The sequence below is a fragment of the Larus michahellis genome, chromosome 3 (genome assembly GCF_964199755.1).
Source record: "Larus michahellis chromosome 3, bLarMic1.1, whole genome shotgun sequence".
NCBI classification, from domain to species: domain Eukaryota; kingdom Metazoa; phylum Chordata; class Aves; order Charadriiformes; family Laridae; genus Larus; species Larus michahellis.
In genome coordinates, this window is record NC_133898.1 from 21,270,508 (window position 1) to 21,291,015 (window position 20,508).

Here is a 20,508-nt window from a genome sequence, read left to right on the forward strand (position 1 = left end):
AATTTTTTAATTCTTTGAGCTTCTATATTGATGAGAAAAGGTCTTCACTTTCTCTAGCAGCACCTTCGTATTAACTTTGTTTCCTGCCTTACAGTTTAGGCAGTGTATAGATAGTTATGGCTTGGATGCAGCTGCAAACAGAAGGGGGATGGCTGTACTCCTTTCAAAGTGCTGCTTTGGGCCACTTCCCTTGGGTACTAGTATTTAGAATCATCAAATGGTTTGGGCTGGAAGGGACCTTAAAGATCATCTAGTTCCCACCCCCTGCCATGGGCAGGGACACCTCCCACCAGACCAGGCTGCTCAAAGCCCCATTTGCAGGAGGGTTATTCGATTGCAGACCCACTTCAGCCATAATTTAATTGGTGAGAAGAAGAATGCAAGAGAAACCAGTATATGATTTCTATAGAACTGTGAAATTTAACATATGTAAGATTTAAATTTAATTGTAACTTTTATTTTTTTTAAACCCTTCAGATTATTTACAAGAAATTACATAAGGAACCTGTAGTAGATGAGCATTTCGTAATTAGCTGAAAGCCAAACTCCGCCTGAGGCAGGGTGCTTCTCCAGAGGGACAGGTTCTGTCTTACTCTCACTTTACACCTTGGCCCGCACTTTCTGTGCTGCTGGAGTAGAGTAACTACTGAAGTTTGTATGCCTCTAATGTTTCTGCCAAAGATAAGGTGGTTAATGTACTGATAACTGCATGAGGGTACACATACCCCAATTTTTTTCTACCACCGCCTCCAATCTCATCATTGCCGTAATATCCTTAGAGGTAAAAATGGTCTTTCGTTACCATTTGTACAAAATCCTAAAGAGCACCTTGTGAGAAAAAGAATTAGGTTAAAACTGTGTCAATACTGAACAGATAAAAGGTTTGCTTTTATGGGTTTATCAGGATTTCAGGTTAATTGTTAATCTGCATGTGGAACTGTTTTTAGGACTACTGGTCGTACCATTAATCCCACTGATTTACTATGTTCCGTATTACAGAACTATTTTAGAATAAAATTAGAATGAGCTCAGTATGTTCTTTAATAAAACAAGATGAATAACCAATGGTCTGTGATTAATTAGGGGGAAATACGCCATCAGACATATTTTCACTAATCCCCCCCCCGAGGTGCAGTACTATAACAGCTACCTGATCTCCCCGAAAACTGTTGACTAGTATCTTAGCAAGATACCAGGCTCTAGACTGTGGGTAAGGAAAAGAGCTTAATAACCTCCGTTAGAAGTTAGACTCCCTGTAGGCCAACTTCAGATTTATTTTCATGGATTAAGAGCTTTCTATAAATTGTAACTAACCATTTGAAGGCTAAGCTAACGGTCCCCTCACAAAGGTTATACTGGGATACCTCGGCCCCAAAGGGAAATATATTCTGTCAGTGAATAGGAGGGAATCTGTGTTTTGGTCTCACACTGATCCATAGTGGTAAAGGTAGGTGAATTTTTATTTAAAATCAGTCTAGAGTTTGTAATTGTCTTGAATTCTGTATAGTAAGCTTGGATTTAAATTACCCTGTCCTGCCCCGATAGAGAGCCAGAATATAGGGAGTTTTTGGTTTTTACTACTACTGTAAAATTTCTTTGCTCCTTGGATCTCCCATGAGATAGATGACTGTAGGATCCCCATTACCAGCTAATGAACTACACTTTTTAGCAATTACATTTTTACTATTGCTGATGCTGATCTGTTAAGGCAGGAAATGACCCTGGACAGTAAGGATGGCTTGAAAATGACCAGTGTAATTACACTGTAGAACTGTAGTCTCTCGAGCCTGCTACTGAGCTTTTTACAACTACTACAAGTTGTTGTTAGATATGAATGAAGAGGTAATTTATTTCTATTAAAAAAAAAAAAAGTGGGGTGGGAAGTTTGCATTCATGTAAAAGTATAGCCTGTCTAGTATTTGACAACCACCACTTAGGAAACCAATCTGTTTTTCTGTTGGTTAATAATTCACTCTTGAGGAAGGAAGTAGGGAGGAATCCACAATAACATCCCTCTCAGTCAGGGATATAAATTAAGACACGTGCTACTTTTTTTTTATTTTTCCAGATATGTTGTTCTTTTCCCTTTCCTTCCCTGTCCTGCTCCCATCTCTGAAGAAACACTTCCTTCAGTAGAGGAGAATAGAAGATTTTCATAGCAAGTGATAAATTTGACCAATTCCATTAGAGAATAACGTACCCTATCTAATGTCATCACTGTAATTCTGAGGTGCCAGTAGTTAGAAATTATTGAAGAATATGTATCTTACAAACACTTCGATTATGAAAGCAGCTCATATCTCAGAATCATTTCTTTTGAATAAGATATAAAACCGCTAGTTTAAGTGGTGGACTTACAGTTTAATGACCATGTTTCTCAGTGTGAAACACCATTAATGAAATTCACCAACTATTAGCGCTGTAACAAGGACTTAACTCAAGCAGCTTACTAACACTGCCCTTCCTTCTAATAGATAAAACCCATACTGTGTAGTATGGTTTTTTCACGTACACGTAAGATAGCTTAATTGCCTACCCTATAAGCTGCTACAAGTTACTGACTTTCCTCTCTTTAAAAGAGTTTTATTTGCTCTCCTTTTTCCAGACCTATATCCCATCTGGGTTTCAGCTTTATAAGGCAGTACTTTCTGTAGTTTGATTTTTGTGGCATCAAGGAGTCCGTGGCATGCAGCTGTGGTAGCTATTTGTGTAGTTATTTTTTAATGAGCGTAATTTTCAGCAGTTTTTCATCTTTGCAACAGCTGAACTTGGACTCCATCCATCATGAATTTAAAGCTAAACTTTTCCTAGAACAAACACTGAACACAAGGTACGTAGAGAAATCAAGCTTCAGTGTTGTCTTTTCACTGCTGGCCATGAAAACAATCTGCTAACTATACACCAAAGAACAAGTACTTAAGAAGGAGAAGCTCATAAATTTTAGGACTTAATTACGGAATTGTCATGTTTGTTTCAAAAAACCCTCTTTCGATGCACATATAAAAAAAAAAATCTAAAGACAGTGAGGGTACAAACACAGGTTTATATGCTTATCACTGATGCAAGAGCCACACACCCCTGGTGTCTTTGAAGCAGAGTTACATCAGAATTGGGATAACTGGGTTATGGTTTACCAGACCACCTCCCCAAGCTAGACATACTCTTGATTCACCTCACTGGATGTGGAAAGAGCAGGTTTATGGAGCAGTGACTGCAGATGGGTCTTTTGCCTTGTGACCAACTCCAATGCTGGTGCAATATGATGTTTACTTTGCATGGAGGCCTATGATACATTTCAATGACAAAATAAGAGTTGAAGTAAAAAAAGAAATATTAATCATGTTTCTTAGTTATCTGTTTTTCACTCAAACACAAGTGTCACTTCACCAAAGGGACCTTAATCCATCCAAAGACAAGATTTCATATAGGTTGTTGGAGGGTGGGGTGGAAAGGGAGAAAAGCATACCTTTTATTCCATTGCTTTTTAGCTGGAAAAAACACTGACACAAGGATGCAAGCTGGGCTACTGTTCCACTTTGAAATCTGTGTTCCAAGCGCTGCTTCAAACTAGGCTCTAACAGGACAGCTTGACAGCCAGAGGCACATCTTGACACCTTTCACTAAGAAGCAGGCACCAGAGCTGCACTTAAATTTGTTCTGGAACTACCACTGTTATCAGCCCATGCTGCTGAAATGAGTTTCCTTCTCACCATTTAATTCCTATGAGATCAGTTCTGTAAGCAAGGATTTCATCTTACAGAAGCAGCAACTCCAGCAGATTGGCTTGTAAAGGAACAAAAACAACCGCTACACAAATCCAATGTCTTTTGAAAATATTTTATGTTAAAAATACAGAAAAATATTTCTTGTTCAAAGAGCAAAAATATACTGCATGACGACACTGATCTAGGTACGTTCGGAAGGTGTCTGTGGCTCCACAACCAGTCACTGGAGTGATGACCCAATTTGGCAGCTAACGGTTCTTTTTCAATGCCTCAATCATTTATCAAAGCCAGAATCATACTGTGACAAAACAGAAAACATGATACCAGTGGATTACTGAAGCACGCACAAGTAGGACCAGCTATCGCTTTCATGAGAGAACTGTGCTTGATTCTGAAATAGAAAGTCAAGGCAACTATGCCACGTGCTTTGCTTCTGAAGGCAAGGACTGCAGAGGTAACACTGCAGTAGAAGAACAGTAGTTCTTCCACCTTCTAGTAAGAGGCCCCATCACAGAAGTCATCCATTTGGAACTTAGCCAGATCAACTCTATTTTCTAAAACAGAGCTTGTAAAATAAACTTGGTCCTCGAGTTGATTTCCATTCTAAATAGGGCACTTATTCTAGGTGCCGAAATCATGTAACTCTCTATATTGTACTCATAGTGGGTTTGAGATTAAGGAGTAGTCCGAGTTTCCAAACAATGTTTGATCAGAAAGAATAAAGGCATATAATGAGCCTGGAGATAGCTGTCAAAATATATTATTGAGGCTTAGCAGGATGCAAAAAGATAAGACACTTATGAGTACCAGCAATTACACTAGCAGAACAGAGGAGATAAAAATAGCTGGCAGACAATTCCTTTGTTTCTTGGGAGCAATTCTTGAAACTAACCTGTAAAGGTACATGAAGAAACAGAGCAGATGAAAGCCTAGTTTAATCATGGCTTCCTTCATGTGTGATTTCAGTTGTCCTCGGTTATGGATCTCTGTGGGATCAAATACCCCCATGTTTCCACTTGGAACCATGATGTACCTGAAAGTTTAAGGAGAAGAAAAAAAACCAAACAACAAAAGTATAGTTATCAAAACATGAGGGAATGTCAGAAGAAGGGGCGGAGAAGAGCTTGCACAGAAGTGACTTTCATCTAAAGAGTTGTTTCACAATTCAACATAAGGGAGCTCTTTAATTCCATTTCAGTTTCAGGATATTGCATGTACCCTCTGACACTCCAAATAAAGAACAAGAGGACAAGAAGTACTAAAAGCATCACCCCAGCTTCTCATGTATAAATGGGAGAGTTTACAGGCAATAACTGATTCCAGTTCACTTTAATTGGTGTGCGTGGTTACTTGGTGTTATGAAGGAAGTACACATCCACAGTGGAAAGATACATTAGATGAAAGGGATTGGAAAATAATTAATTTAGCTAAGAATTAGAGATGTATTTACACAAAAACAAACCCACATAAAAAACCCACAAACTCTGGTGGTCAAAATAAGATAGCATAAGACAAGAGATCAGTGTATTATTCCCATCTTTGTCACAACCATCTAAGCAGAGACACTGAGGATGAGAGACTGGGCAGACCTGAGGAAGTACTGCTGCCCAAATTCACATAAGAACAAAAGCTGAGTGAAACAGTGAAATGTAAGAAAAAGGAAGAATAAAACCAGCAAAACAAATCTTTATGTCCTGTGAAAATTCAACAAGCAGCATGTTCTTTTGTCATGAGCATTTCTCAAGAGAGCAAATGCAAGCAAATGAAGTTCTCACTCCAGCTGAGCTCAGTCTAGAACAATATTATTATTTCACTTAAATGTCATACAGGCTCTACTTTCCTGGAATAATACTCTTTTTACACAAGAATTTAACTCTTGGTCTTACACCTGGAGAAAAATCAAGGTCTCAGAACAGAACACTTTTTGATTTTCTTTATACACTTGGAAGAATGGCACCAATTGTACTCCAAAATGCACTCCCCCACCTCTTACAACATTCATTTCAATAATAGGAGAGGAAGAAAGGGAACAAGAAACAAGGATGTTTTCTAGCAGCAGTGGGAGAACAAAAATAAAATAAAAAAAAAGTTAACAGTATTTGTCTTTTTTCACAGAGGCACTAAAAAGCACTGCAGCATATTTGACTAATAACAAAGACAATTACGTCCCATTAAAAACAGTTCATGTGAAATAATTACACTTTGAAAGTCTCCTCTAAATTTGAATTTTTAAGTGACAGGTCTATTTTTAGTATTATAACAAAAATTATTGTCCATTTACTGGATGTTTATTCAAATAAAATGCATTACAAGGAAGAACACAAGTTTCCTGTACCAATTTATCCAGAAATAGAGATAGTGTGCACAATTTTCTTATATCTCTAGGATTTATTAATTTTGCTTCTTATTAAGAGTGACACTACACTATTAACAAGACACTACAGAATCGAGAAAAAAAAAATGATGAAGTAAATGAGCATCTGAGCATGCTGAACAAGAAGGGCCAGTAGGATGTTACAATAAACACGCTGCACTTTGAAAGTCTCCCCGATGCTGTTTTTGACCAATTTATTTTCCCCAAGATTTGTTTCTGATGCCCCTTTCACACAAACCCTCTTCACTCTCACTGAAATCATTGAGACAATTGTAAATTAAGCCAGTACTGCCTGTAACTGTACCATTTACTCATCAAGATTAAGCAGGTTTTGAAGGAAAGAGAGTAAGTGGAACGGATTATTATCCTACCTTTCTCTCTCTATTATCACTTAGATATACAACAAAGCACAAACTTCTTCAGTCTCAACACAATTACTTTGATATTTGTACTCATCTTGGAGTAAATTATAATCTTAAACTTTTCCGAATTCATGTGCAGTGACATTCACTCGAGAAATTGGTTCCTAAAATACTATAACATACGAAGAAGATTCAAACACATTCAGCCGATGCTAGAAGTTTGCAGCTTATGATAACAGGTTCACACTTCATCTGTTTCCTCTTAATCCTAGTTTAGTAATTGACACCTTCCCCTCTCTTCAGTGTACTCAAACTACTTTACAGTCCACCATTTTTCTGACCACTATATCTTTTGTCCACTGAACACTGGGTCAAGTGTAAATTTTAATCCCAAATCATTAGATTTCCTTTATAATGCAACACGCTTTGCAGACCTCTAACTCCTTCCAGGCTATTAATGTGGTGAAACACCTTGATCCTCAGAAAGAAGCAGGATTAGCAATACAGGCTTAACATTTTGACTTTTTGTGGCAGCGCAGGCAAAGTATCATGTTGTCATATTCATTTATTGCCTACACTGGACATCTAACATTGATGAAACAATCATGGATTTTAGGATATTCAGAATGTCTACCCCGTGCATGACAAATATAAAATGAGAGCTTTCAATTCAAAACACAAGTCAAAGCGTACTACCTGAAGTGTGGAAATAGAAATAATTGTAGCTTTTAAAATTCTCTTTGACCAGGACTAAAAGGGAAAGCAAGTGGCTACTTCAAACATTAACATAAGGAAGCAGCAAAGGGGTAACAGTACAAGAAATCTTCAAAGCTTTAAAGGAGATGCATTCTCTCTGTAGTGTCTCTGTAGAAACAGTTTAGCATAAATGAAAAACCAAATGCAAACTCCATACTTGCCAGCAGATACCAAAGGGAATACTGGTCATTTTGTGCAACAGTACATAATACAGTTGTACATACAAGTAGCCAAATAAAACTATCCCTATGTGTGCGCATTTAGGCAAAATTTGTTTATTTAGTACACAAGTTATACTGTGACATGTTAACTCCAGCTTAGAAACACCTGAAGGCTTTGCTAGCAGCTTTGTAGAAAACAGCGGTGATGAATGCATGGTTATTTTGCTCAAGAACAACAAGGTTATCAGTAAAGGTATCCTCAGCTTCATTTTAATGAGGGAGATGAAACTTCCTGTTTGATTTTACCAACAACTTGACCTATCCCTGCAAACAGTTAGCCCTAGCAGGCTCAGGCAAACAAGAATGACAGCCAGCTTTTCATACCTCTATCTTAAACTTTTGGACTTCACATAATACAGCGATTAAGATATTTTGCGACAAGTTCACACCCAGTTTTCATTAGCGTAACACCTGTAATGGTTCAATTCTCTGCTCATCAAGTGATACAAAATAAGAAGAACATTTTTGAACTGACAGTAGTCTCAAATTTGCCACATGGAAACCTCTAGACAAGTAAACCATTTCAAAGTGGTGGGCGGCCGAGTGTACAAAGACTAGTAACATTGACAGTTGTTGTATGATAAAAAGCTGCAAAGCTTTCCAAATACAAAGAGGTAAGATGGGGGACCAAAAACAATGCAAATGAGGGGGAGAGACAGGACAGTAAAGGAAAGAGGGCGTGCGGGATAACACCACAGCCCGATGGTTTTACAACCATCAACCATGCTGACCTAAGTACTTTCATGCTGATATCACTATCAGGCAGATAGGCACAGCATGAAAAACATTAACAACCATGTTTGCAGTACTACTTCATAAGCCCAATTAACATGCTATTACTTCCTACAAACTTGGGAATGATTTACAAATCAAGATTCCTGGGCACTAGAGTGAATGCAAGGAAAGGCTGTTGGTTTTTTTGTGATTTTAGTTGCAAGCAGAGGAGCGTTTTATGTTAGGTAGATCCACGAAGATTGTTAGCAGGTCAAGAACACAACTGAAACATCTCAGCATGACATATGACTTATCTTCATACTACACGTAAAGATAAACTAAGTAACAATGAAAAAAAAAAGCACCCAAACCCCTTTGCACTTACCTATATATATTCCATGTTGCTACTGGCAAATTAAGGAGAAAGATGAACCAGTGCAATGAAATAAGCATTAATACAGTTACAACAGCATGGCCAATCACCTCAGGGACCACCCACTGTAAAAAGGAAAGAACAGAAAAAAGTTATATGCAGAAATGTAAATTCCTTTTTGAAAAGGAGATCTATATGGAGCTATCATCTGATTCTAATAATATCAAAACTCAGACACAAAATTAATGGAAGAAGAAAATTCATGTGATTTTATCACAGTATGGGGAAATTAATGCCTCGAGACAGATTCCACATGAGTAAGTCAGAAATCAGGCCATAAGATATTATTACAGAGGTACTTTCTCTTAAGTATTACAAAACTTTCTAGAGAGAAGTTGTGTTTGAACGCAATGATATTACACAAACATTTAAGAAAGCAAGTTAAGAAAGTATAAAGTGCTCATTTGATATCACTGCAGAGAATATTTGATTTAGGAATTAGAGAAGCAGCTAATTAAAATTTGCACAGACAAAGGACATACAAACAACCTCAGGCTTGGAACAGATGAGAAAATTGATCAATATGAAAACTGGAATAAATAAATTGGGTCAGCTGCTGGCAATAACACATTTTTGGCTTGATAGTATCCTGTAGCATTCTCTATTACATTAAGAAAATACTTTTAAATCAAAGCGAACACCCAAGGCCACACTGATTTAATTAAATCAGTTTTAAGCAATTTGGTTAAAACTGTATTTTTCCTTATCACTTTAAATCTCTCTACTGTTCAAGAGAGGTTAGAAGTTATACAGAAGCATCATAGAAAGTCGCTACAAAGATGCCAGAGTTCAGTCATGAGCAGACATCCTCAGTGTGGCACCCCTACAAGAATGAAAGCACAGAACTCAAGAGCTCTGCAGAGTTAAATCTCAGCCCCACGAATTCAGAGTAGCAGCCCACCTCAGAGCACCAAGGGTCACAACAGCCTTTCATGACTGAATTTGCTGAAAGACAGGCATCCAAAAGAGGCAATCAGACTGAAATAAAGGATACATGCAAAATACTGCCAATCAAGTCTCTTCAGATATACATTATACCCCCATTATTTGTGATGCTAAGATGAAAGATCGTTTTCTTAGGCAAAGAAGCATAATTTACTTTATTGAGTTTTGAGCAGCATGATCTAGCGTTAATGTAGTCACATTCCAAATCTGACAGTGTAATTATCTGAAGTCCAAGATAAGGAAAAATTGTACGATAACTCACAATACACAAAGCTTTCTTTTTATCCAGTAAGGTGGGGAGAGCACTCTGCTCGCAGCATAGACTGTCTTGTTCTACAGCTGATCTGCCAAAGGCGTTCAATTAGTTACAACTCATTCCTACTTTAGGTAGAAAGTAAGGCCACCTTTCATCATCAGGCCAAATGATTTTATTATGTTTTTCCAACGGCAACTGTTGCACAAGTGCTAAAGTTCAGTTCAACATTTTAAAAAGACCAAGGAGGCAAACTCAATCTTTTTAGTATCAGAATTATTATTACAACACTTGAAACCAGAACTTAAAAGGAAGAAAAAGCTCGTGCACTTTTTAAACTCTCCTCACAATAAAGCCTCATAGTGCAGTTTTAGGAAGTTGATCTACTTTTTTTACGTTTACAGCAACATTGGATTAATTCATCCTTTGCTATGAAATAAGAGGCTAACATCATTATCAAATGAACTTTCAGCAATTGAAATATGAAGATTTCAGGCAGAAAAGTACTCTCCAAAAAGGCTTAGCACGTGCGCACATCATCATGCTATGTCCTGTAAAGCTCATGCTCCTTTTTTCCAAGAAAATGATAAAAAGCACGACATGTTTTTTTCTATCCCTAAAGAATAGGTGAAGTCTTCATTTTTCAACAACTAACCTATCCTTCTAGGATGAATTTCTCTCAAGTGCTTCTGTACTTTTTTCTGTTAGGAGAACTGGATAGATTCTTAAATAGCACCAGGATTTAAAAGAGTATTCAAGAGACAATTCTCTTGTACTCAAAAAAAAAAAAAAAAAGTCAAATCAGTGCTTTAACATTCTAACAACACCAGACAGCAAAAACTGCAGGCAAGAATATGGAAATACTGTTTGTTGAGCAACTCGCAGCCCCCCAGCTACGAGCTCCCATCTAAAATAGAGTAAGGTATCCCTACAATTAAGATACTATCGTCTGGCCGTATTTTCCTTAGGCCCGGCTAGTTTTTGAGGGCGTGAAATATGCTTCCAGCACCCTTTTCTCCTCACCACCGCCAAACCCATGCCCCTGCAGCCCAGATACGATGGATTTACCCCCACCACCGGCCGCACACGCCCGCGGCCGCCTGCAGCCCCCGCAGCTCCAGCACCCGAAGGAGCCAACACATTCCGGGCACTGAATCACTCGCCCTTTCCCCTCAGCGAAACGCTCCCGCCTCCCCAAAACCATCCCCCGCCAGCGGCCATTACCCAGCACAGGCCCTCAGGCCCCGCCGCCCTCAACCCACCGCCGGCCCCGCTCGCCCTCAGCGGCGCCTCGGCGGGGCGGGCCCGACCCACACTTCGGTCCCGCCGGGCGTGGGGGCAGCCCCAACCCGACCCGACCCACGGAGGTGAAGGATACGAAGTAGACAGAGAGGAAGATGAGGGCACAGCAATCAATCAGCGAGAAGATGAAGACCACCGACTCCATCCCGCCGCGGCCGCCGCCCTCCCGGCCGCCGTACGCCACGCCCCCCCTCCCCGCCCGGGCCGGGCCGGACCGGGTCGGGCCGCGCCCCGCCGCGCCGCACGGCATGCTGGGAAATGGAGTCCGCGCCTCAGGGTTGGCGGCCGGGCCGCGACCGGGAACCTGTCCTATTTTGAAACTTAATTAGCCGCCCAGCGGGTGATTTGGCGCCCGGAGGGAGGCCCCGCCGCCGGGCTGGTCTACCGGTATAGGCGGGCTTGCGGTGGCGCGGCTGAGGCGCCCGGCTGCCCCCGCGCAGGCGAGGCGCTGAGACAGGCCCCTGGGCCGGCGTGGAGGCCCTCAGGCGGGAAGGGCGGCGGGCGGCCATGCGGAGCCGGCCGGGGCATTTCGTGGACTTGCGGCTGAAGCAGCGCGTTAAGCAGGTACACGCCGGGGCGGGCAGCGGGCTGCCTCCTCCTCCTCCCCGCGGGCCGGGGGGGCTCCCTGCCGCCGGCACGGCGCGCTTCGCCGGCCCCCTGCTCGCTGGCAGCGGCTTTGAGTATCCGGCCCGCTCAGGTGCCGGAGGGAGCGGCAGCGAGCGCCAAACCAGGCCTTGTCTCTCAGGGCTTTAAATAGACCTTTAAAAAGGTCTCTTTCCACACGCCCCCCTTTTATTTTCTTTTGGGTTTGTTTTTTGTTGCTTTCTTCCATCCTCTTCAGTACTTCTGATCCTGAAGCTGAAATGAATCCTGAAATGTGAAATGAAATGAATAATCAAAAAAAACCAAAACACTTTGGGTAGATATACATAAATTGGAAGCATCGATTATATTAAATGAATGAAGAAAGGGGAAAAAAAGTTATTACTTCCATAATGCACAGGTCAAGAGTGGGGAGAACAGTGATTCCTTCAGGTGGCATAGTGCTGTGTTATATTTTATGACTATTTGTGGTGACTTTGCAAATTAAACACCATTTTTCTGTGTCTGTGTATAAGTGTACTCAGCTTCTAATTCCTTAAAATGTGAGTGGGTGCTTGAGGGAGGTTGCTTATTTTCCTTTACAAGATCACAGTGAATATGTCTTGTCTATTCTGAAATGAAAGAGCTGGCTTGATTTGTGGTAGGCTTGATATTTTCTGCAGGTCAGTAGCTGCCCAGGGGTGATGTGAAGTGTAACATGATTTTTGAAAATAATTTTGTATTCAAATATAAGCAATTTGATTGTATTAAGTAGATATATTAATTTAAAAGAGATTTTTAAATTCTCCTTGCTGTGATATTTGTGGTACCATATCTTTTAAGGAGATTCTCTGTCTCCTTTTTTTTTTTTTTTAAGAAGGAATCCACCATTACAGTTTTGAAACTCCTTTGTACATTTTCTCACACTTCCATAATTGTGGTTTGAAAATGGGTTGGATCAGCTGCTGTCAGGAAAAAAAAAAAGGCTTGATGGAATTAACTTTCATTTATATACTTTTCTGTAGCATTCTTTGAAACATCTTGTAAAGATTAAAGTTCTTATTGTGACAGTGTCCATACTAACTGATGTAGATTTTTTCATTTTTAAGGTCAGATATCTAAACCAAAAGGTTAACTGAGAGAAAGCAATAAATTTAGAAGGATTGACAATACTAATGGGTGTGGGTTACAAAGTCATCTTTCTTAATAAATATAAACAATGGGGTTGCACCAGCAGAAGTCACCAAAGCATCAAAATACAGTATGCTGCGTTTCCCTGGGAAACATAGCTAGCTAGTTAGCTATGTCTTAATAAGCATTTCCCACTTCATTGGGAAATACTGTCTGGTCTGTTCCAAGGCAGTTCAAAGCTGTTTCTGATTTTCATTTTGGCTTCTAAGAAGAGTAGAGTTTGAAATAAACATATTTGATCTAGCTGTTCTGGTGAAGTGATTAACAATGATTTTATTTGCTGCTTAAAATTCTTCATTTTAGTATCTTGCAAGTAGTAAATGTGGCCAGTATGTTGACATTGGAATTCTAGCATCAGATTTGCAGAAAACCTACAGGTGAGCAAAGATTTGTATTCTTATATCCTACACTCAAAATATGGAATATATATTTTTTTATTTTGCATTTGTGTATTTTTAATTATTTTTTTTAATTTTAATTTTATTACCAGTTGTTGAGGTTGATTGAAACAGCAAGAGCATTTCTACTCCAGTGTTCTGCCAATATATTTAGTAACTTATATTTTATTAATGCATTGGCATTAGTTATGCATCTAGTGCATCATTGTGCATCTAGTTGTGGTTTGTGGGTTTTGTTTTGTTTTAATTAAAAAGCTACAGATGCATTACAGCATTTTGGTCCTTACCCCAGTGAACTTAAAAGATGAGGGAAAATAACACTTCAGTGCAGGCAGATGTGGGAGATACAGGATTCAGTAAGACACTGAATCTTCTTCAGTTCCTCAGTGGGACAGTCAGTCTTGCCTAGTTATTTTTAAGCTGTTGCGCGTTTCTGGGTGAGGAGGAAGGTTGTCTTTCAGCAGATCATTGGTGAGTGCGGGTGTTAATGAAGATGGAGAAATACATTCATTCATGTTTGCACAGTCTATTTATTTGTGCCTTGTTAGCGAAAGGGAGCCAAACACCTTGCTTAGGGTGCTTACAGGTCTTGGGGTTTTGGTTTGGTTTGGTTTTCCTCTGTCAGCTATTGTATAAAAGCAAATAAATAAAATATACTCTTAGTAAGTGAAGATAAAAGGTTGATGATTGCTTGCAGTTAAGGATGTTCATTGAATCAGATTTTCGCATAGTGACTGTTGTTAATTATCACAGCTTGCTGAACTGTCCTTTGTAGGCCGTAGTCCTGTGTCCATATGTTCTTTTTTGAATTAAAATTAAAAAATCAATAATGTTGTGAAGTAGAATCCAGCATGCTCATTTGTACATTGCTGCTTCTCTATATCTACAGTTAAAGGGGATCTTGATAGTTTTTACTAAATATTCCTTTAGAGACCAGTATAGTTTAGTGAGTTTATCTCATACCAGTGATTGAGCTATTCCAGGCTTAAGAAAAAACAATCACTTTTTCTACATAGTTGGTTTTTAATAGGAACTTGTGTAGAAGCTTGGGTATCAACTTACAATGTATTTTTTCCACTGAGAATGACAGTATCTTAGGTGGAAAAGCAGTTGGTGTAACCTATTTATTTTGTGTTTTTTCAGTGCAGAATATGGACGAAGAAAAAGAAATGCTTTTAGAATACAAGTTGAAAAAGGTAATTCTGTTAGTATTATGTCAAAGATACCAAATTCTTTGATTACAATTTAGCTGTTTTCTTATCGTGTTTGAACTTTTTCTTTCAGTGTTTGGAATAATCAGTAATGAAAAAGAACGTGAAGATTTGGCAGTTTTAGAAGCTGAACATGTGGCAAAAAGAGCAAGACAACATGAGAAAAATGAGTAAGAAGAATTTTTACCATTAGATTACTTTCATTATGCCATTAGTGTTATCATTTCTTTAAAGCTTTCTGTCTTTATGTTATTAAATTTTGGTAGTATAAAGGTTACTGATAGATCCTTGATTTCCTATAGGCTTGTCTTCATCAGAAGGTACCTGTAGTTAATGGAAGCGCTTTTTTCACTGAAGACAAGATACTAGAGCCAATCGTGATTTCTCTGTTATGGGGAACATACAGCCCTGAATTAGTCGTTATCCTTGGGGCTTCCTTGATAGTTTTCCACGTAAGGCCCCAGTCCTTTTGTTCTTAATCTTTCTTGGGTGTGAGAGATACTAGCTAAATCTGAGCGATAAGACTACAAGACAGGTTATTCAGAGTAAATCACCACTGGTTATGAGGTTGGAATTCAGATTTCCTAACTCTTAACCCTGGGTATAATCTCATGGACCATTCTGGTTTCTCTAACCTGTGACAGATATTGAGGGTCTCATGGGAAATTAAGACATTGTAATCAGAAGGACTAGTCTAGTTCAGCAGTGATTAGTTACTACTTCCCTTGTGCCAGCATTGGTGATTGTGTGATCTCTTGGAGAACTGAATCTGATTTATGTGACATCACTTTTTGTTTTAGAACTGTCTTTCAGCCAGGTTAACCAAGTTGATCCAATTCATCACAGGCTTGGAAAGGATGCATTTTTTAACACTTCCTCATAGTAAATTTAGAACATGCTAGTCAGGAGTTTTTCTCCAGTCTCTACATATCATGATTGTGGGGAATCATGTTGTAGAAATGGCATTTGTTCTGTTTTGTGGGTGTCTCGCGTGCAGTTCTGCTCTGATACATTAATAGTTTTTGTCTTCCTTCCATGTAAAGGACTGCAGGAAGTGCCACAGATGTCTCTGATGATGATGATTATCCAGAAGATCTAGTAAGTTGTATTTTATTATGATAGTTTGTATTTGCATAACACTTGGTTCTATGTTGTGAAATTGCAACACACTTGGAGAGTTTAGAAGTGGAGATTAAGATGAGGTATAGCCAGAGTTGGCAATTAAAACTGACAATCTATAGGGCTAAAAGGAGGCTATTTTCTGAAGAAAAAGGAAAAACCTGTGCTGGGGAATCACTTTTGAGGAAAGCACACTGGGAACCCAAAAGACTTGGATATCAAATGAATGAAATGATTGAAAGAACTGACACGTGTGACTGTTACTCACAAAGGCTGTTGTCTCTTCAACCAGAAGGTGCAGTTTTGTATGCAGTCCTTCGATTTGCAGAGGAGTAGGTTGGAAGGTGCAGGACTACTTTCCCCAGCGAGGATGCTAACTGAGGTTTATGAAAGTTTTCATTGGTCTCTTAATATAAACAATCCAAATTATAACTTGTATGTTTTCTTTTAAAATACACGAATCTGCAGTCTACAAATCACATGAACAGTTCCCTGCTGAGCTTATACAAGAAAGGAAATCCCGATTCTGTTCCAACGACGCCAAAAAATGAACTAATGGAAACCCCTCATCCTGTGCGAACAGCTCCTCAAACCAGCACCCGCTCGCCAGGAACACGAGTTGAAACACGCATCTCCGAAGGTGGCTGGTTCATTGATAAAACTCCATGTGGAAAAGACTTTTTCATTGACCTTTCTGAGGACGGAGAAGGAGATGCAAAGAAACTGATTTCTGAGGTATTGTGTTTTACAAACTCAATGCGATTTTAAGTAGCGAGTATGAATATAATTCCCTGTGTGATATGACAAGCTTTTGAAGGGTGATACTAAGACCAAAAAGACTGTTTGTCTTTCTGGATTTTTAAAATATATTCTTCGTATTACAAAAATGCATTCTGTGTTTAAAGATAATGAACATGTTAAATAAAAGGGAAAGATTGGCTTAAGGCCAGCGGAGTACTTGTTTTTAGCTTGGTTTCTGAAGAAGAAAGAGCTTAGCCCATTTTTCTGCTGTGTCAAAAGTGATTTTGAACCTTCTGGCCCATTTCAAGCATGTTTGCGGGGGAGGTAAAAAGTAAAAAAAATGTGAATTTCCTCCATATTTTCTGAGGAAAATGTAGTGATCAGTACTGGGGAGACTGAGAGAAAGATAAGAGGAATTTAGCTGGTATTTATTCCATTTGCCAGTGATCAGCCTAACTAGTCAGGAAGCACGTGGCTTGCTGTAGTCATAGCATGTAATCTCCCTTAGACAGTAGTTAAGTCTTAGTTAGCCTGGGGAAAGCTGAAGTTTTTTTGGATGGACGAGTTTGGGAAGTTGAAAGGAAATTGCATTGATTTGTAAAATAGTTAAAAATAGGTCCTACTATCCAAACATATTGCCCACTTTATGATTCCCTTTTTTTTTTCTTATTTAGAAAAAAACAACCCTGTTTAGCTATTGAAAACTTTACGTTTTTTTAAGGTAGATAACATTTATGTTGTTTGGCTGACCAGGCATTTTGGCAGGATGCTCTTTTTTATGTGAAGGAAGAACTACATTTACATCTACCTTTCTGATTACACAAAATGCTTGCTAAATAGGCAGATTTGAGAAATCATCCCTTTATCCTAGTAGTACTGCATCTTCTTGTGTAGAGAAATTGAATAAAAGGGAGATATTCAAATTGTAAAATGTTTGCAATACTGTATTCTAAAAAAAAAAAAAAAAAAAAAAAAACCACAAAAAACCCAACTTTCATTGAACTTTTTGTTTTTCTCCTGCATTAGTCCTTTTCTTACACACATTAACTTGTGTCAGCACTAAATAATATTTTCGTACAACCACTTGTGACTTACTAGTAAATAAAATTGTTTTTTACAATGAGTAAATACATTGATATAGTTTTATTCATTCCCAAAGTGGATTGCTCTACGATATGCAAATAACTGGTGTCTGATTTTGGTTAGTGATTTGGGGTTTTTTTTTGTGGTGTTTGTTTGGGGTTTTTTGCTTATAAGTACATACTCTTAGCAAAAAAGTGACTGGTGCAATTAACCCTTTAAAAAAGGTAAAAAACTATGGGGAAAAAAAGGATTTTCTACAAAAAGGTATTAAATTCCTGCCTTGCTTGTCTTTATTCATATAATATGTGTAAGTTCAGCATCATAAACCCTTATACATTTTGTTCTTTTAAGTATTTGCAGAAATTCACTGACTTGGAAGGTTTTGTATATAATTCTGGTTTTATGCCCTAGAAATCAACAGAATTTTCTGCCTTGGAGAGTGAAAGAAAGAAATCAAAGGGTAAGAGAACAAAAAGAAAAAAAGAAGAAATGCCAGATGTAGATGAAGAAATTAATGCCATCTTACTTAAAGAGAAAGGTGAGAAGTTATTTTTGGCATGCTGCTCCAAACAGAGAGATGGTATTTTTCTGTGGAATCCCATTACCAGAGTGTTTTTACACTAAGGCACAGAGAAGTGACCTTGGGTGTTTTGTTGAGAAATTTAGCCTCAATGTTGGTACTAAACAAGATTTCATTCCTGTGTACTACCAAAAAATAATACTACTCCGTGTACTTAGCTAAATGTTTAGGCTGAGTTCTTTCTTGTTCACTGTTAGCAACTACTATGATGCCATGTCTAAATTTGTGTGACTTCTCTTCCTTTACAGTTAGAAGTAAGGGACCAGAGCTTTACCACCCCTCAGTGAAGTTTGAGGATGTAGGAGGCAATGATGAAACTTTAAAGGTTAGTTAAAATTTTAATTGTGAGACACAGAATGCTCTGAATAAAATGAAAATGACGAACCAGAAATGCAGCAGAATGCATGGCACTGAGAACAGCTGCTTATATCAACAGCAGCAAAGTTTTGGGTGTGTTTTTTCTTTGACTCACCTTTCTGAAAGCAGTGACTGAAATTATATTAATAAAGATAACTTTTATTTTGGCCTGTTTATAATATTAGCAATCTATAATACTAATTTCCTCAATTTAAATGGAGGTCTCTCTTGTCCTTAACAGGAAATTTGCAAAATGCTCATTCATGTCCGTCATCCTGAAGTCTATAACCACTTAGGTGTGGTTCCACCTCGTGGTTTTCTTTTACATGGACCACCAGGATGTGGAAAGACACTGCTTGCGCAGGCAATTGCTGGGGTGAGATAGCTTTACATCTACAATTTCTTCTGTTTCTGAATCATATTTAGAGAGAAATGAAATAATACTCCTTTACGATAGACTACATGGTTTTTCTCTTTTTTTATCTCTTTTCTCTCTGTCCTGTCTTAGTCTAAAATATATTTATTTTCACTTCCTATGTTTAAATTCCATCTGAATCTGTACTTAATAGAACCTCATATGGAGAGGGGACGTAGTGACAGGCTTTATGTTTGACTTAATTGTTTTGAGGCATTCCCGGGACAGCAATATAGGCATGGGTATTGCGGAGGCTATAAATGGAAGATACTTTTAGTTAAATTTACCAGCGTGTTTTGTTTTAAGTCTGGACTCAACCTTACCATCTTTTATGAGGGATTACATTCATTCTATTGGGTGGCATCCATTAAACAGCGATTTCTGAATTCCAAAACTGGATGTTAGCTTGCCTATGTCAAGCTAATGATTTCACTGCATATGATGTTATTGGTAGCTTGGTGTATGGTGGGGCTGCTGTGCTGCTCTGGGTCTGTCTTGCATATAAATCTAGGGTCTATTTAGGGCTATTCAGTGATAACCATGGACATTTCTTTGTCTTAAATACAGTTCCTTAAATGTCACATTGTAGCCTTAAATTTAGATATGCGTAAGTTATGAACTTTTGTAGTACAGCTTTTATCTTTGAAATAAAATACTGATGTTTATTTCTTAAAGGTTGGTTATACCCTTCTGACACTGTTTGTCAAATGTTTTTATTCAAAAGATTTGGGTTTTTTCTTTTTAATGCCTTACTATAAAAAGGTACCTGTTGAATGAATCTGTGATATTTAATACTTCACTGGCTCTTTGTATCCTGCAAGGTTACTAAATTTAGGGGAAGAAACATGACACGAGTGAAAAATTTTCAGAGATGAGATAAATCTAAGACTACTTCTTAAATCATTTTCTTAAATAAGATATTGTCAATAGTTATTCAAGGCAAATTGTGTCCTCCAAGCGCCAGGTAGTGCCTGTGGTGGCTGCGATTTGTATAAATTAGGATTTTTTTTTTTTTTAATATGTAGTTCAAAGAGCTTGAAATAGGCTGCAACTACCTGTAGCACTACTGTGCTACAGTCTATTAAGGTTACAATTTTATTTATATATTTGTAATGGCACAAAACCTTGACTGTGAGTTTTACAGGTATCTTAACGTACAATCCTGCTCAGATATTTCTGGAGCATGATTAGGGGAACCAAACCTGGTGGGGATCTCTTCCACACTACTAAGTAATGTTTTGTTACAGATGAAAATAGACAATTTTCTCAAGAAGGGAGCTCAAGGACAAACTGTAATATATGCGTTGTGAAGGATTGGGCAGGGGACCAAGGTGCAGAGCTATTTCACAGTGCAGTCATTTTCTAACTGAGTTGGGGAAACCTGTTTTTTGTATCCATTGCTGTTCGCTTGGCCAAATGGCTCAGACCCATTTTAAATCAGAGGGTGCTACTCATGTTTTTTAAGAGCTCTGTAAGATCTAGTGTTGGTTATGTAATCTTTTTGGGTGTAAAAAGATGTCATATTGGAAAATATTTGTCCTCTAGGAAAGCCAGCATTTCTAACCTCTGGATGTATCATACAATGTTCCTTGTCTCCTTCAGGAGCTTGAGCTCCCGATGCTGAAAGTGGCTGCAACGGAGATGGTGTCTGGAGTGTCAGGGGAATCTGAGCAGAAACTGAGAGAATTGTTTGAGCAGGCTGTGGTGAGATGCCCATTGGAAATAACACTGTGAATTATTTGTCCT

At 38.5% G+C, this 20,508-nt stretch overlaps 2 protein-coding genes across 5 annotated transcripts in view; one reads left to right on the forward strand and one right to left on the reverse strand.

Moving 5' to 3' along the window:
• Window positions 1-3,821: 3,821 nt before the first annotated feature.
• On the reverse strand, window positions 3,822-11,281 carry CNIH4 (cornichon family member 4). 3 transcript variants are annotated; one of them, XM_074579028.1, is made up of 6 exons: window positions 11,162-11,267; window positions 9,685-9,753; window positions 9,487-9,563; window positions 8,538-8,650; window positions 4,618-4,758; window positions 3,822-4,023 (listed from the first exon to the last, which is right to left on the reverse strand). In XM_074579028.1, the coding sequence occupies exons 3-6, from the start codon at window positions 9,517-9,519 to the stop codon at window positions 3,996-3,998; spliced, it is 315 nt and encodes a 104-aa protein (XP_074435129.1). In that variant the 5' UTR covers window positions 9,520-9,563; window positions 9,685-9,753; window positions 11,162-11,267; the 3' UTR covers window positions 3,822-3,995. The 3 variants fall into 3 exon arrangements, with proteins under 3 accessions (XP_074435129.1, XP_074435128.1, XP_074435127.1); XM_074579027.1 differs by lacking the exon at window positions 9,487-9,563 and having other exon boundaries at window positions 11,162-11,281; XM_074579026.1 differs by lacking the exons at window positions 9,487-9,563; window positions 9,685-9,753; window positions 11,162-11,267 and adding exons at window positions 9,793-9,874; window positions 10,852-11,022.
• A 52-nt stretch (window positions 11,282-11,333) lies between these two features.
• Window positions 11,334-20,508, forward strand: part of NVL (nuclear VCP like) — a 44,617-nt gene continuing 35,442 nt past the window's right edge. The window contains exons 1-10 of one of the 2 annotated variants that reach the window (XM_074579029.1): window positions 11,334-11,649; window positions 13,162-13,235; window positions 14,400-14,452; window positions 14,541-14,637; window positions 15,511-15,565; window positions 16,055-16,321; window positions 17,822-17,948; window positions 18,239-18,315; window positions 18,589-18,723; window positions 20,365-20,466. In XM_074579029.1, the coding sequence (XP_074435130.1) occupies window positions 11,593-11,649; window positions 13,162-13,235; window positions 14,400-14,452; window positions 14,541-14,637; window positions 15,511-15,565; window positions 16,055-16,321; window positions 17,822-17,948; window positions 18,239-18,315; window positions 18,589-18,723; window positions 20,365-20,466 (1,044 nt within the window). In that variant the 5' untranslated portion in view covers window positions 11,334-11,592. The remainder of the gene's footprint in view (window positions 11,650-13,161; window positions 13,236-14,399; window positions 14,453-14,540; window positions 14,638-15,510; window positions 15,566-16,054; window positions 16,322-17,821; window positions 17,949-18,238; window positions 18,316-18,588; window positions 18,724-20,364; window positions 20,467-20,508) is intronic. The other variant, XM_074579030.1, reaches the window with a different exon arrangement.

Excerpts from the sequence above, each read along its gene's own strand:
- CNIH4 (XM_074579026.1), bottom strand. The coding sequence starts at position 10,925 with ATGTGTTGGCTCCTTCGGGTGCTGGAGCTGCGGGGGCTGCAGGCGGCC. Across the intron at positions 8,651-9,792 it reads AAAAGAAAGCTTTGTGTATT|TGGGTGGTCCCTGAGGTGAT; the intron begins GTGAGTTATCGT and ends TCCTTTTTACAG. Across the intron at positions 4,759-8,537 it reads GCAACATGGAATATATATAG|GTACATCATGGTTCCAAGTG; the intron begins GTAAGTGCAAAG and ends TTAAACTTTCAG.